The sequence below is a fragment of the Dendropsophus ebraccatus genome, chromosome 8 (genome assembly GCF_027789765.1).
Source record: "Dendropsophus ebraccatus isolate aDenEbr1 chromosome 8, aDenEbr1.pat, whole genome shotgun sequence".
NCBI lineage: Eukaryota > Metazoa > Chordata > Amphibia > Anura > Hylidae > Dendropsophus > Dendropsophus ebraccatus.
The window spans coordinates 15,282,226-15,297,030 of record NC_091461.1 but is presented as its reverse complement, the minus strand read 5'-3'; the positions used below and the strand labels follow the sequence as shown (position 1 = coordinate 15,297,030).

The window sequence follows — 14,805 nt, the reverse complement described above, 5'->3', positions numbered from 1 at the left end:
CTGTCACCTGCCTACTTGCCTCAGTCGACCCTAGGCGGTCGCGGACAACCACGGAGACGTTCCCTACGCTACGTAAGTGAACACACTGAACAGTACAGACAGACGAACACAATAAAGAGTAATGGCACAAGCCAGGTCAAACCACACGGGCAACGCAGTACAAAGTCAGGAACACAAGGGATAGTCAAAAGTCAGGCGGAGGTCAGAACACGAGTAAATCAGGCAGAAGGAATTAGGACGGGGTTCGCAGGAATAGGACGGGGGGAGCTGGGATCAGAATGAACTGATAGCCAGCAATTACCAGCTGGCTCTGACTTTCACTATACTGGATCAGGAGCCCGGACCAAAGGCTGATTGGTCCGGCCTCCTGAATCCAGCCATGCCACAGCTGCAGTACCACAGGCCGAGTGGCCGAGCGATCCGCCACTCAGCCTGCAGGAACGCCGCCCAGCTGATGTGCCGGCCGGCTGACAGTCACGTGACCACGGCGTCGCTGGTTGTCAGGGATGCAGTTGGGTCTCCGTGACGTCACTCGGCTCCGGCGGGCGGAGCGACGGAGCGCTCCCGAGCCGGCCGCCAGAGCCGAGCAAGAAGAGAACGCCGCAGGAACCCGGTGAGGTAAGTTCCTGACATTAATATTATAGATTGGGAATGTATAGATGCCTCATTTTATGTTACATGATAAATCCTGCCTATCATCCTGGGAGGTGCCTCCTGTCACATGACCCTATGACACACCCACTGATGTCTGTTCACACCTACTCATGGTCTCATCTCTAGACCACTGTGTTTTAAATGCCCATAGATATTAGATATTGGGAGATTTGGGGGCCCCTATTGTCCATTATTGCAGGCAGCAAAGACCCAACAATTTTTCATCCTCTTGGGATGAGTGGCGCCAGATCTATAAAGTGTCCACTCATCTCTATGTGCCGTGGCCGGGGTAGCTTGGCGGTGTTGTGGCTGCTAATTGGGTGTGGATCACTTGAGCACTTGTCACGGTAGCCACCCACCCACGGTCAGACAGGCACTGTTTCCACAGGTTTGGATAACCCAAGTTTAACCCTGGTGTGTAAGTGCAGAATGATAGGCAGTAGCCTCTGTAGAGGTGAGAGTTGAGGAGCACTTTAAGGGCCTTGTCCAATGTAGTTGTGTTCTCTGCCGGGATAGTTTAGTTGAGAGAAGAAGAAGATACTCATACTCACGTATCTGACCCCCTAATGCCCTGCAGTGTCGGGATACCCGTCCTATTAGGGTAGTACGAGCCCCAGGTCCCTGCGCTGGGTTGAGCAGACTTCCCGAAACTTTTTCTTTTAGAACAGCCATGCGTTACAGCAGAATATGTAGGCAAGTTGCATCTTTGTCCTGCTGGGGTGAATACCAGGTATACTGCCCTGTTACTTGTAGAGAGTATCCCTGGCATGGACAAGGTGATCCTCAGAGCACGTCCTTTCCTCCTAAGGGGGTCTAGCACTGCATGCTAGTGGTGTTTGCTTTCATAAGGAATAGTCTGGTTCTTAGTCCCTGACAAGGGTCCTGGCCAAAGCCAGGCCTTGGCTTCACTGCAGCAGGAACTGTGCCTTTGTCTGACTCTCTCTGACTGAACTGACTAGAGAACTCCTCCCACCTGGTACTAACCTCCCTTTTGTAGGGGCAAACTAGCTTGCAAACACTGTTAACCCAATGCTTCCTTCAGCTGTGCATAACATAAAGCATACAGACAACACATTAGTGACCTCTAGTGGGAAAACACAGGATACTTCTGGTCATATTCCACTGTGGGAGTGAGTTACTTTGCCCGGGTGCAATAAAGACTTAGAGGCCCACCTGTGCTGGGACACTAGGGGGAGATTTATCAAACATGATGTACAGTGAAACTGGCTCAGTTGCCCCTAGCAACCAATCAGATTCCACCTTTCATTCCTCACAGACTCTTTGAAAAATGAAAGGTGGAATCTGATTGGTTGCTAGGGGCAACTGAGCCAGTTTCACTGTACATCATGTTTGATAAATCTCCCCCTACATATGTACCTGTTGCTCTCCAGCTATAACCCCCAGCATACAATAACACATGCTGGGGGTTGTAGTTCAAGTGCAATCCTGTGCGCCCTGCTTCGTACTTACCTGCAGAGAGTCATACTCGCAGTTCTCCGAGGGCTCAATGTCCAGGTGTATAAAGTACAGGCGGATTCCATACCCATCCGGGACCTGAATATTCCAGGTTTTCACAGCATTATTAGGATAAAACTGCGGGTAATTGGGGGATGTGATCTCTCCGAACATAGAGGGCGACTCCGCACTGACACAACCCAGGAGGGCGAGGAGCAGCCACCTGTATAAGATACAACATGATAGCAATGGTCCATAGGATTATGGGTAGGATGCACTAGATTGCTAGCTCCGCAGGTCAGCAGTGGGGGGCACTCACCTCAGCGTCATGCCTACAGCAGAGTCACAGCTCACAGCAGATGATATATGTCAAGCGCCCGTCTACTAACTTAACGCATTTCGGATCTTATTAGAGGGAGAGATTTTTGTTGTGTCTCTGTCACGGACTTTGGAGCTCCCCGCCAGGGATTTAACCCCTTACTATGTTAGTGAGGGCCTGAGAACCGGAGTCATTGCGAGAGGGGGGGGGGATCCAGATGTGGACGATCAGTGGGTCCCACCCTGCAGAGGACCAGTGGGATGTAGTGTCAGGACTCGGGGAAAGTCCAGGATTTCGTAAGACTCTGATTCTTTTTTCTTTGAGTCGAAAGCAGATGATTTCCAATAAATGAAAGTGGAGGGGGAAGAGGGAGCGGTCCTGACCAGTCACCATCACCCAGACACATGGCCCCCGGCCAGCAACTACAGAGACCACATCAATCATCAACCCAGGCTTAAAGGGGCTCTACACCTTAAATGTGTCTTCTCTCCACAATCCCCCGACTTTTACTAGCAGTCTACTGCTCTCTGTATGTCATAAATATAGTAGTAAATGAAATAAGATGCTTGTTCAGTAGCTGCTGGATCTTTGGATTCTGCAAAATTTCACTGTACTAAAAGCCAATTCAAGGTGATATCAGGAAGTTGTGTACATGAGGGGCAGCACTATTGCTGGCAATTACATTAACTTATGTACGGATTTGTTCAAGAGTTTCTCCTTCTAAACCCTAGTGGGTATAGACTATCTGCTATGATCCTGCTCCCCTACATCTCTATAGCACACCCTCAGAAGGAGGAGACTAGCTGCTATGATGTCTCCATACACTGTATACACACAGAAGAGGAGACCCTGCTCCCCTATATCTCTATAGCACACCCTCAGAAAGAGACTAGCTGCTATGATGTCTCCATACACTGTATACACACAGAATAGGAGACCCTGCTCCCCTATATCTCTATAGCACACCCTCAGAAGGAGGAGACTAGCTGCTACAATGTCTCCATACACTGTATACACACAGAAGAGGGGATCCTGCTCCTCTATATCTCTATAGCACACCCTCAGAAAGAGGAGACTAGCTGCTATGATGTCTCCATACACTGTATACACACAGAAGAGGAGACCCTGCTCCCCTATATCTCTATAGCACACCCTCAGAAAGAGACTAGCTGCTATGATGTCTCCATACACTGTATACACACAGAATAGGAGACCCTGCTCCCCTATATCTCTATAGCACACCCTCAGAAGGAGGAGACTAGCTGCTACAATGTCTCCATACACTGTATACACACAGAAGAGGGGATCCTGCTCCCCTATATCTCTATAGCACACCCTCAGAAGGTGGAGACTAGCTGCTATGATGTCTCCATACACTGTATATACACAGAAGAGGGGATCCTGCCCCCCTATATCTCTATAGCACACCCTCAGAAGGAGACTAGCTGCTGTAGTGTCTCCATACACTGTATACACAGAAGAGGGAATCCTACCCCCCTATATCTCTATAGCACACCCTCAGAAGCAGGAGACTAGCTGCTATAGTGTCCCCATACACTGTATGGACAGAAGAGGAGATCCTGCTCCCCTATATCTCTATAGCACACCCTCAGAAGGTGACTAGCTGCTATGATGTCTCCATACACTACACACACCGGGGCTGGGGTCCTGCTCCCCTATACTGTATCTCTATAGCACACCCTCAGACGGAGGAGACTAGACCCAGTTATCTTACCTAACGGCCTTCTGCCCCACAGTGTTGGGTCTCTGTCCTTTGGAGTAGTATGAGTCCCAGGTCTCTGCTCTGGGTGGAGCTGGCTTGTAGAGCCCTTCCTACAAAGCTGAGCGTCCCGTCAGTAGAGAGCGGCTTTCTGGCACTGTGCTCTACTGCAGGATCAGTCTTGGGTTATCCATCCCTTTCTCTAAGGTGGTCGCCTGTCCTGTGCTAGAAAGTATTATCCACGGCGAAGGCAAGAATAAAGACTCCCTTGTTCCTGGTTTCCCTAAGGGTTTAGTCTAGCAACTATGTAGTCTAGTGGTTGGGTAGCTAGTGGCAGGGCCAAATATATACACGTCCTTTCTGGTCTGTAGCTGAAACCTAGTGTCATCTGCAGCTGTGCTGTGAGAGTGTGACATCGAGTGGATGGTGTAAGAACAGCGGCCAACCTGTCCTAATCTGTGACACTAGAGAGATACAGTTTTACCAAGAAGAGAAAAGAAGCATAGTTGGACACTACACTATCATGTCTCCATACACTGTATACACAAAAGAGGAGATTCTGCTCCCCTATATCTCTATATCACACCCTCATAGGGTGGAGACTAGCTGCTATGATGTCTCCAACACTATATACAGAAGAGGAGATCCTACTCCCCTATATCTGTATATCACACCCTCAGAAGGAGGGTATATAATGTCTCCATACACTGTATACACACAGAGGAGGGGTCCTGCTCCCCTATATCTCTATAGCACACCCTCAGAAGAAGACTAGCTGCTATGATGTCTCCATACACTGTATACACACAGAGGAGGGGTCCTGCTCCCCTTTATCTCTATAGCACACCCTCAGAAGGAGGAGACTAGCTGCTATGATGTCTCCATACACTATATACAGAAGAGGAGATCCTGCTCCCCTATACCTCTATAGCACACCCTCAGAAGGAGGAGACTAGCTGCTATGATGTCTCCATACACCGTACGGTGTATACACAAAAGAGGAGATCCTGCTCCCCTATATCTCTATAGCACACCCTCAGAAGGAGGAGACTAGCTGCTATGATGTCTCCATACACCGTACGGTGTATACACAAAAGAGGAGATCCTGCTCCCCTATATCTCTATAGCACACCCTCAGAAGGAGGAGACTAGCTGCTATGATGTCTCCATACACCGTATATACACAGAAGAGGATCCGGCTCCCCTATATCTCTATAGCACACCCTCAGAAGGAGGAGACTAGCTGCTATGATGTCTCAGTACACTGAATACGCACACACAGAAGAGGATCTTGCTCCCCTATATCTCTATAGCACTAAAGTAAATTTCTCTGATAAGAGATATTACACATTTTCTTACATTTACTTGTTACATCTCATTAATGCAAAGTCTGTTAAAAGTAAATGCAAAAAGAAAACATACTTTACATTTTTCATAAATTGTAACCACACATAAACAATATGTATAATACAGAGAGCTGTGATAAGAATAATAACATTTATTTGTATAGCACCAATAGATTCTGTAGCGCTTATTATATAAATCAGTGTTAAAAAAATAAATCCCCTCCCACACACACTCCCTAAACCAAACAATAATTGGTTACCTATCAAAAAGATAGTTGTTTTTCGTTTTCTGATAGAATCTATTCATGTTACCAGAGCGCCACCTAATGGCCACTGCAGGAATTTCAGATAGGAAAAAAATGATATAATGGAAAAGGGTGAACAATGTTATATTGGAAGAGGTGTACATTGATGAAATAGGAGGTGACAATTCTCAGGCTGACACTAGGGGGCGCTGTGGTACCTATAATAAAGAAACCAGCAAAAAAAAATAACAAAGGTGTGTGTAACAAGGGTTTATTGCTGGAATGCTATGTAATCCCTGCCTGCCAGGAAAACCTCTCCTACATGTGATATCCTATGAGCACACCGCACCTGTTATTTTAGCTGTCCACATTAGATGCATTATGGTAACATCTCGGATGGATGATATACTAATAAAGCCTTTCATATGTTCCAGTAACACTTACAGCTCCAGAGCTGTACTGTTTATATGTACACTGCCATAGTATTCAGTGGTGCTATATACAGTGTGCTGAACCCAGAATAAGTGCATCACAGAGTGCCCAGATAGCGCCATCCAGCATTCAGATAAATAGCGCTATACACCACCCAGATAAGTAATGCATACTGCCCTGCAGTGCTCCTATACAAACTGCCTATAGGGCTAATCAGAATACAGTATTCTCATAGAAATAGTCATCATAGTACCCAGCTCTAGGATCCTTACTGTGCAGCAGTTCCTCATCCTGTATACTAAGAAAAGTTCCACACCGTGCCATACACTGCACACCCTGATTATAGTACTGCCATACATTGTACACCCTGATTATAGTACTGCCATACAATGAACACCTTGATTATAGTACTGCCATACAATGTACACCCTGATTATAGTACTGCTATACACTGTACACCCTGATTATAGTACTGCCATACACTGTACACCCTGAATATAATACTGCTATACACTGTACATCCTGATTATAGTACTGCCATACACTGCACACCCTGATTATAGTACTGCCATACACTGTACACCCTGATTATAGTACTGCCATACACTGCACACCCTGATTATAGTACTGCCATGCACTGTACACCCTGATTATAGTACTGCCATACACTGTACACCCTGATTATAGTACTGCCATACACTGTACACCCTGATTATAGTACTGCCATACAATGTACACCCTGAATATGGTACTGCTATACACTGTACATCCTGATTATAGTACTGCCATACACTGTACACCCTGATTATAGTACTGCCATACACTGTACACCCTGATTATAGTACTGCCATACAATAAACACCCTGATTATAGTACTGCCATACACTGTACACCCTGATTATAGTACTGCCATACACTGTACACCCTGATTATAGTACTGCCATACACTGTACACCCTGAATATGGTACTGCTATACACTGTACATCCTGAATAGGGTACTGCTATACACTGTACACCCTGAATATGGTACTGCTATACACTGTACATCCTGAATAGGGTACTGCTATACACTGTACACCCTGAATATGGTACTGCTATACACTGTACACCCTGAATATGGTACTGCCATACACTGTACATCCTGAATGTAGTACTACTATATACTGTACATCCTGATTATAGTACTGCCATACACTGTATACCCTGAATATTGTACTGCTATACACTGTACACCCTGAATACAGTACTGCTATACACTGTACACCCTGAATATGGTACTACTATACACTGTACATCCTGAATATGGTACTGCTATACACTGTATACCCTAAATATGGTACTGCCACACACTGTACACCCTGAATATGGTACTGCTATACACTGTACACCCTGAATATGGTACTGCTATACACTGTACACCCTGAATATAGTACTGCTATACACTGTACACCCTGAATATGGTACTGCTACACACTGTACATCCTGAATATAGTACTGCTACACACTGTACACCCTGAAGCTATGTTCACACTACGTAAGTTTCCGGCCATAGCGCGTTCCATGAATAAGCGGCCGGAGACTTACGTAGTTTGCGTATAATGGAACGTATACGATCAGGGGCGTAGCTAGAATTCATGGGGCCCCATAGCAAAAAACTGTATGGGGCCCCCCTCCCATATATATATATATATACTTGGTGACGTGGGAAAAAAAAAATTCTCTTGTGGCCAGAGTCAGAATCCTGCATGCAACCACAACAGTGACTGGCAGAGAAGAAAGCCAATGTCTGCTTGTTCTGTCCATCCACTATATTTAACTATAACAGCGTATTAGTAGCCTCATGGTTATATACATAGGTGCAGGAGCAGACTACCTTTTGCTTAACCCTTTATTTACTGCAGTGTGTAAGTGACCCAGTGTTCTCTTACATGCTGTAACAAAGGGTTAATGCAGAAGACAATTAGCTCTCTCCTGCTACTTCTGCACTGATAACACCTGACTTCTGCAGGAGCTCAGAGGTCAGAGGTTATCAGAGAGCTAATTGTCTTGAGCTTATATTAACCCTTTTTTGTGTTGCAGCATGTAAGAGAACACTGGGTCACTTATACACTGCAGTACATAAGGGGTTAAGCAAAAGGACACAGGAGGCTCTTATCTTCCCTGGGCCCCCTCCCTCCATGGGCCCCATAGCAACCGCCTTCCCTGCCTCTATGGTAGCTACGCCACTGTATACGATGTACAGCTGCACAGTTCACACTCCGTAAGAACTTACGCCCGGATCGTACGCGGCGCCGTAAAAAATGAACCAGACCATTGTTTGCGTACGAAAATGTCGTAACTTACGCCCGTAACGTAACATGCTGTACCGTACGTAGTGGTGATTTCTTCATTTTTGCAGCTTTTTGTGCCGATCCAAAAGGTTCTGTGGGGTGTCCGGGGCTAGGCGAAGATTTCCAAGTAAAAGACCGCTGTCAGATCACTACGTAGGGCGCTCGGGAAGCGTAAGTAGACTTCGGGCGTAAGTTCGCGGTCCGTACGTAGCCGGCCGCAAGTAGCGTAAATCTCCGGCCGGAGTTTACCGCGTATATGTCCGGCCGCGAAAATTTGCGGCCGGACATATGCACAGTGTGAACATGGCCTGAATATGGTACTGCCATACAGTGTGCATCCTGAATATGGTACTGCTACACACTGTACATCCTGAATATGGTACTGCCATACAGTGTGCATTCTGAATATGGTACTGCTATACACTGTACACCCTGAATATGGTACTGCCATACAGTGTGCATCCTGAATATGGTACTGCTATACACTGTACATCCTGAATATGGTACTGCCATACAGTGTGCATTCTGAATATGGTACTGCTATACACTGTACACCCTGAATATGGTACTACTATATACTGTACACCCTGAATATGGTACTGCCATACAGTGTGCATCCTGAATATGGTACTGCTACACACTGTACATCCTGAATTTGGTACTGCTATACAGTGTGCACCCTGAATATGGTACTGCTACACACTGTACATCCTGAATATGGTACTGCTATACACTGTACATCCTGATTATGGTACTACTATACACTGTACACCCTGAATACAGTACTGCTACACACTGTACACCCTGAATATGGTACTGCTATACACTGTACATCCTGATTATGGTACTGCTACACACTGTACACCCTGAATATGGTACTGCCATACACTGCTATACACTCCATCTAGTCTGCCCTATTATTATTTCCCTTATTATTATCTTAGGATAGATATAAATATATATATACAGCCCAGCATATGATTAGCTTTCCCTACCGCCTGGCTGCACTGGTGACTCATTTAGAAAAACTAAAAATACACAAAGAAACAAACAAATATCCTGTATGCAAAAACAAAATACATATAAAGCAAACTCTAGTACTGCATTGTAGCCCCACACACAACCCCTGAAGCTCGGCGCCTGCAGGTCCTATATGTGACTAATGTGTCAGCATCAGCCACTATAAGGAACCAGCACTCCAAAGGGATCCAGTAAGTAGGATTGTGCTGCTATGGTCCCCACCAGCACCGCATACATCTACCAGGCCAGGAGAGTGGTGACAACTTCTGGGAGTGGAGCTGCCCATGACTAGTCACAGCTCTCTGCCTGTCAGCGCACAGTGCCAGGATAATTGACAGGCGGAGAGGCCACTCCCTCCCTGCCCAGGTGACTAGTCCCCGCCCGTCTCCCAGCCTCATGTGGCATAATAAAACATCTTATTCCCGTTTGTAAAGCTACCAGTGCACACATGACTGGTATATGCTCCGCCAGCTGTGCGGTAGAGCTATACTCTGCTGCTGGCCACTATATCCACACAATTGTGCTGACTGTTTCCTTTAAAAGATGAATCCCTCCAAAGACAAGAGGCTCTTTAAGCATCCTGTATTATACTCCAGAGCTGCATTTACTATTCTGCTGGTGGAGTCTTGAAAGCAGCACTTCTACAAACTATGCAGTGCTGAACGCGCACTTAGGAAACCTTGGCCACTCTGCTCATCCCTGGTAACAAGGTCTGGGGCTTGTGTCACCCTCTAGGACGGGTCGCCGACAATGGTGGGCAATTGCAAAGACAAAAAGAGTCAAAATACGGCGCAAGTATTCTCTATGCTCTCAAGTATTCTACTTATTCTACTTCTAAAGTTAAGGCAGAGCACAGTACTACTTTGGGTTGGGACTCTCTTGACATCCTCTTCTCTACTTCTCTAAACTTCTACCTCTCAGCACACAACTCAGTCAGCACGGCTGTACTCCTTCTCAGCTCTCATCACAGTTGCGGTCAAGCTGAAACTCATTGGGTATCACTGTATCAAGTATTCTAGAGTTTATTTCTTTTAACTGGACTCTGTGATCCTTATCCAAGCACCTACACAGTCATTGCATCTTCCATGGGTCATCTCCCCTTTCTGTGGGTGGCGGTACTGATAGTCGGGGAGGGTCACAACAACACTCCGGACCACCGTGATAAGCGCCCAAGGGACCCCCTCACATCCCGGCAGGTCACAGACCACAGGGACAGGATATAGCCAGCCTCACTAAAATAAAACAGGTGTGCCTCCATACCTGTGTGCCCAACCGACACTGGCGTTACGACAATCACAACAGTATACTATCTATACCACCCACTACATTAGTGGAGTCAAGCAGCACCATCTGGCAAGTGACTGGTTGCGCCTCCCAGCGGGGCGACACCACATGTACATACATTACATTACTGATCCTGGGTTACATCCTGTATTATACTCCAGAGCTGCGCTCACTATTCTGCTGGTGGGGTCACTGTGTACATATATTACATTACTGATCCTGTATTATACTCCAGAGCTGCACTCACTATTCTGCTGGTGGGGTCACTGCATACATTACATTACTGATCCTGTACTGATCCTGAGTTCCCTCCTGCAGAGATGTAAGGTCATGTTGGTTGTGTCGTGTTACATCACTCTCCTCTGTCTGGGAGGTGACACTTGTCCGGGTTAAACTAAAGGAAACTGAGGAGCTGATGAAGGTGCGGATTACAGCCAGCAGCCATTTGTCACCTGATCCCTGCGATGTGTAAGGGGGGGGGGGGGGGGTCACTCCCGGGCAGGTGGGTCCGATGTCTACACTCATGTTGGTAAACAAAGGAGAGCAGCTAGGATAGGTGGAGCTGATCCTGAGAACGTATACACACGTCCAGACATCCCCTATATACAGACCCCAGACATCTCATATATACAGACCCCAGACCAGACATCCCCTATATACAGACCCCAGACCAGACATCCCATATATACAGACCCCAGACCAGACATCCCATATATACAGACCCCAGACTAGACATCCCATATATACAGACCCCAGACCAGACATCCCATATATACAGACCCCAGACCAGACATCCCATATATACAGACCCCAGACATCCCATATATACAGACCCCAGACATCCCATATATACAGACCCCAGACCAGACATCCCATATATACAGACCGCAGACCAGACATCCCATATATACAGACCCCAGACATCCCATATATACAGACCCCAGACATCCCATATATACAGACCCCAGACCAGACATCCCATATATACAGACCCCAGACCAGACATCCCATATATACAGACCCCAGACCCCAGACATCCCATATATACAGACCCCAGACCAGACATCCCATATATACAGACCCCAGACCAGACATTCCATATATACAGACCGCAGACCAGACATCCCATATATACAGACCCCAGACCAGACATCCCATATATACAGACCCCAGACCAGACATTCCATATATACAGACCGCAGACCAGACATCCCATATATACAGACCCCAGACCTGACATCCAATATATACAGACCCCAGACCTGACATCCCATATATATAGACCCCAGACCAGACATCCCATATATACAGACCCCAGACCAGACATCCCCTAAATACAGACCCCAGACTAGACATCCCATATATACAGACCCCAGACCAGACATTCCATATATACAGACCTCAGACCTGACATCCCATATATACAGACCCCAGACCAGACATCCCATATATACAGACCCCAGACCTGACATCCCATATATACAGACCCCAGACATCCCATATATACAGACCCCAGACATCCCATATATACAGACCCCACACCAGACATCCCATATATACAGACCCCAGACCAGACATTCCACATATACAGACCCCAGACCAGACATCCCATATATACAGACCCCAGACCAGACATCCCATATATACAGACCCCAGACCAGATATCCCATATATACAGACCCCAGACCAGATCATCGCATATATACAGACCCCAGACCAGACATTCCATATATACAGACCCCAGACCAGACATCCCATATATACAGACCCCAGACCTGACATCCCATATATATAGACCCCAAACCAGACATCCCATATATACAGACCCCAGACATCCCATATATACAGACCCCAGACCAGACATCCCATATATACAGACCCCAGACCAGACATCCCATATATACAGACCCCAGACATCCCATATATACAGACCCCAGACCAGACATCCCATATATACAGACCCCAGACCAGACATCCCATATATACAGACCCCAGACATCCCATATATACAGACCCCAGACCAGACATCCCATATATACAGACCCCAGACCAGACATGCCCTATATACAGACCCCAGACCAGACATCCCATATATACAGACCCCAGACCAGACATCCCATATATACAGACCCCAGACCAGACATCCCATATATACAGACCCCAGACATCCCATATATACAGACCCCAGACCAGACATCCCATATATACAGACCCCAGACCAGACATCCCATATATACACACCTCAGACCAGACATCCCATATATACAGACCCCAGACCAGACATCCCATATATACAGACCTCAGACCAGACATCCCATATATACAGACCCCAGACTAGAGATTCCATATATACAGACCCCAGACCAGACATCCCATATATACACACCCCAGACCAGACATCCCATATATACAGACCCCAGACATCCCATATATACAGACCCCAGACCAGACATCCCATATATACAGACCCCAGACATCCCATATATACACACCCCAGACCAGACATCCCATATATACAGACCCCAGACATCCCATATATACAGACCCCAGACCAGACATCCCATATATACAGACCCCAGACATCCCATATATACAGACCCCAGACCAGACATCCCATATATACAGACCCCAGACATCCCATATATACACACCTCAGACCAGACATCCCATATATACAGACCCCAGACATCCCATATATACACACCTCAGACCAGACATCCCATATATACAGACCCCAGACCAGACATCCCATATATACAGACGTCAGACCAGACATCCCATATATACAGACCCCAGACTAGAGATTCCATATATACAGACCCCAGACCAGACATCCCATATATACAGACCCCAGACCAGACACCCATATATAGACCCCAGACCAGACACCCATATATACAGACCCCAGACCAGACACATTTTGTTCTCACTTCATATAATGGATGTGTAGATATATATAGACCATGATGGAGGCATAAGGGAAGCTGGGCCAGCTGGGCTCTGATTCCTCTGACAAGTCCCCTTCCTTAGTTCTGGACTTGTTGGGGCTCGTCCTCAGACAGTTTTATAAATCCAGAACGGCCATGGGCGCAAATGTTGCACTGACCTACGCCACCAATTATATGTCTGACATAGAGAACAGGTTCCTGTACACCTCAGGGTGCTTCCAATATGTACAGACATGGCTCCCATACATAGATGATACATCCGTCATCTGGTCACATGACTCAGAACTTTTTTGAGGAACTTAAAGAAATATATATCCTGTACCTCAGTATACTATACTATATTATAATATTGTATAAAATTATTTTTCCATTTTTTTTTTATAATATGTTTGCATCTTACCCCACCACTTTAAAGGGAACCTGACAGCAGGGATTTTTAATGGCTCAGCAGTGTACGCTACGCCGCGCCAATCAACACATAGGTGGGCGGGGATTGGCACATGGAAGTGTTGCAACCCTAGTCCACTCCTTCTTGACAATTTTACGGTCCATAAAACAGCGATAATTAAGGCATAGATAGCGTATATAAAGATATGGCGCATATGATCTACAGCTGTTCAGGAATTCATCACCGACATGGTCTTAAAGTGATTTCTTAAAGGGGTATTCCACATAATAGAAGATAAGATCAGGTGTATGAATATGTCACTGTGTATGGCCACTATTACTTGGTATGTGGTGATATTTGTTGTCACCCAGCTTTCCCAGGATCAGATCCTGAGAATTACTGAATAAAGTATCACATGACTCGTGGTAGGGTGTGAGGTGTACACTGTGCCGCCCCCCGGGCTGAATCGCCTATAATAACCTCTATAATACACAGGTGCAGCCGCTCTCTAGTCACCTGACCTTTCCCCTACATGTCTCATCACGTGACTCTGTCCACATAGTGACCGCTAGTAACCCCCTCCCCGGACCTGTCCAATCAGCGTCTCGACCACGCCTACTGTCACTCCAGTGCGGTGATAGCCCCGCCCACGTGTGACATTGA

At 46.5% G+C, this 14,805-nt stretch overlaps 1 protein-coding gene across 1 annotated transcript in view; it reads right to left on the bottom strand.

Annotated features, from left to right (window-relative positions):
- Positions 1-2,720, bottom strand: part of C1S (complement C1s) — a 78,710-nt gene extending 75,990 nt beyond the window's left edge. Inside the window, exons 1-2 of the mRNA XM_069979874.1 lie at positions 2,429-2,720; positions 2,125-2,332 (exon numbers count right to left, since the gene is read on the bottom strand). Coding sequence (XP_069835975.1) covers positions 2,125-2,332; positions 2,429-2,439 — 219 coding nt within the window. The 5' untranslated portion in view covers positions 2,440-2,720. The remainder of the gene's footprint in view (positions 1-2,124; positions 2,333-2,428) is intronic.
- Between the last annotated feature and the right edge of the window lie 12,085 nt (positions 2,721-14,805).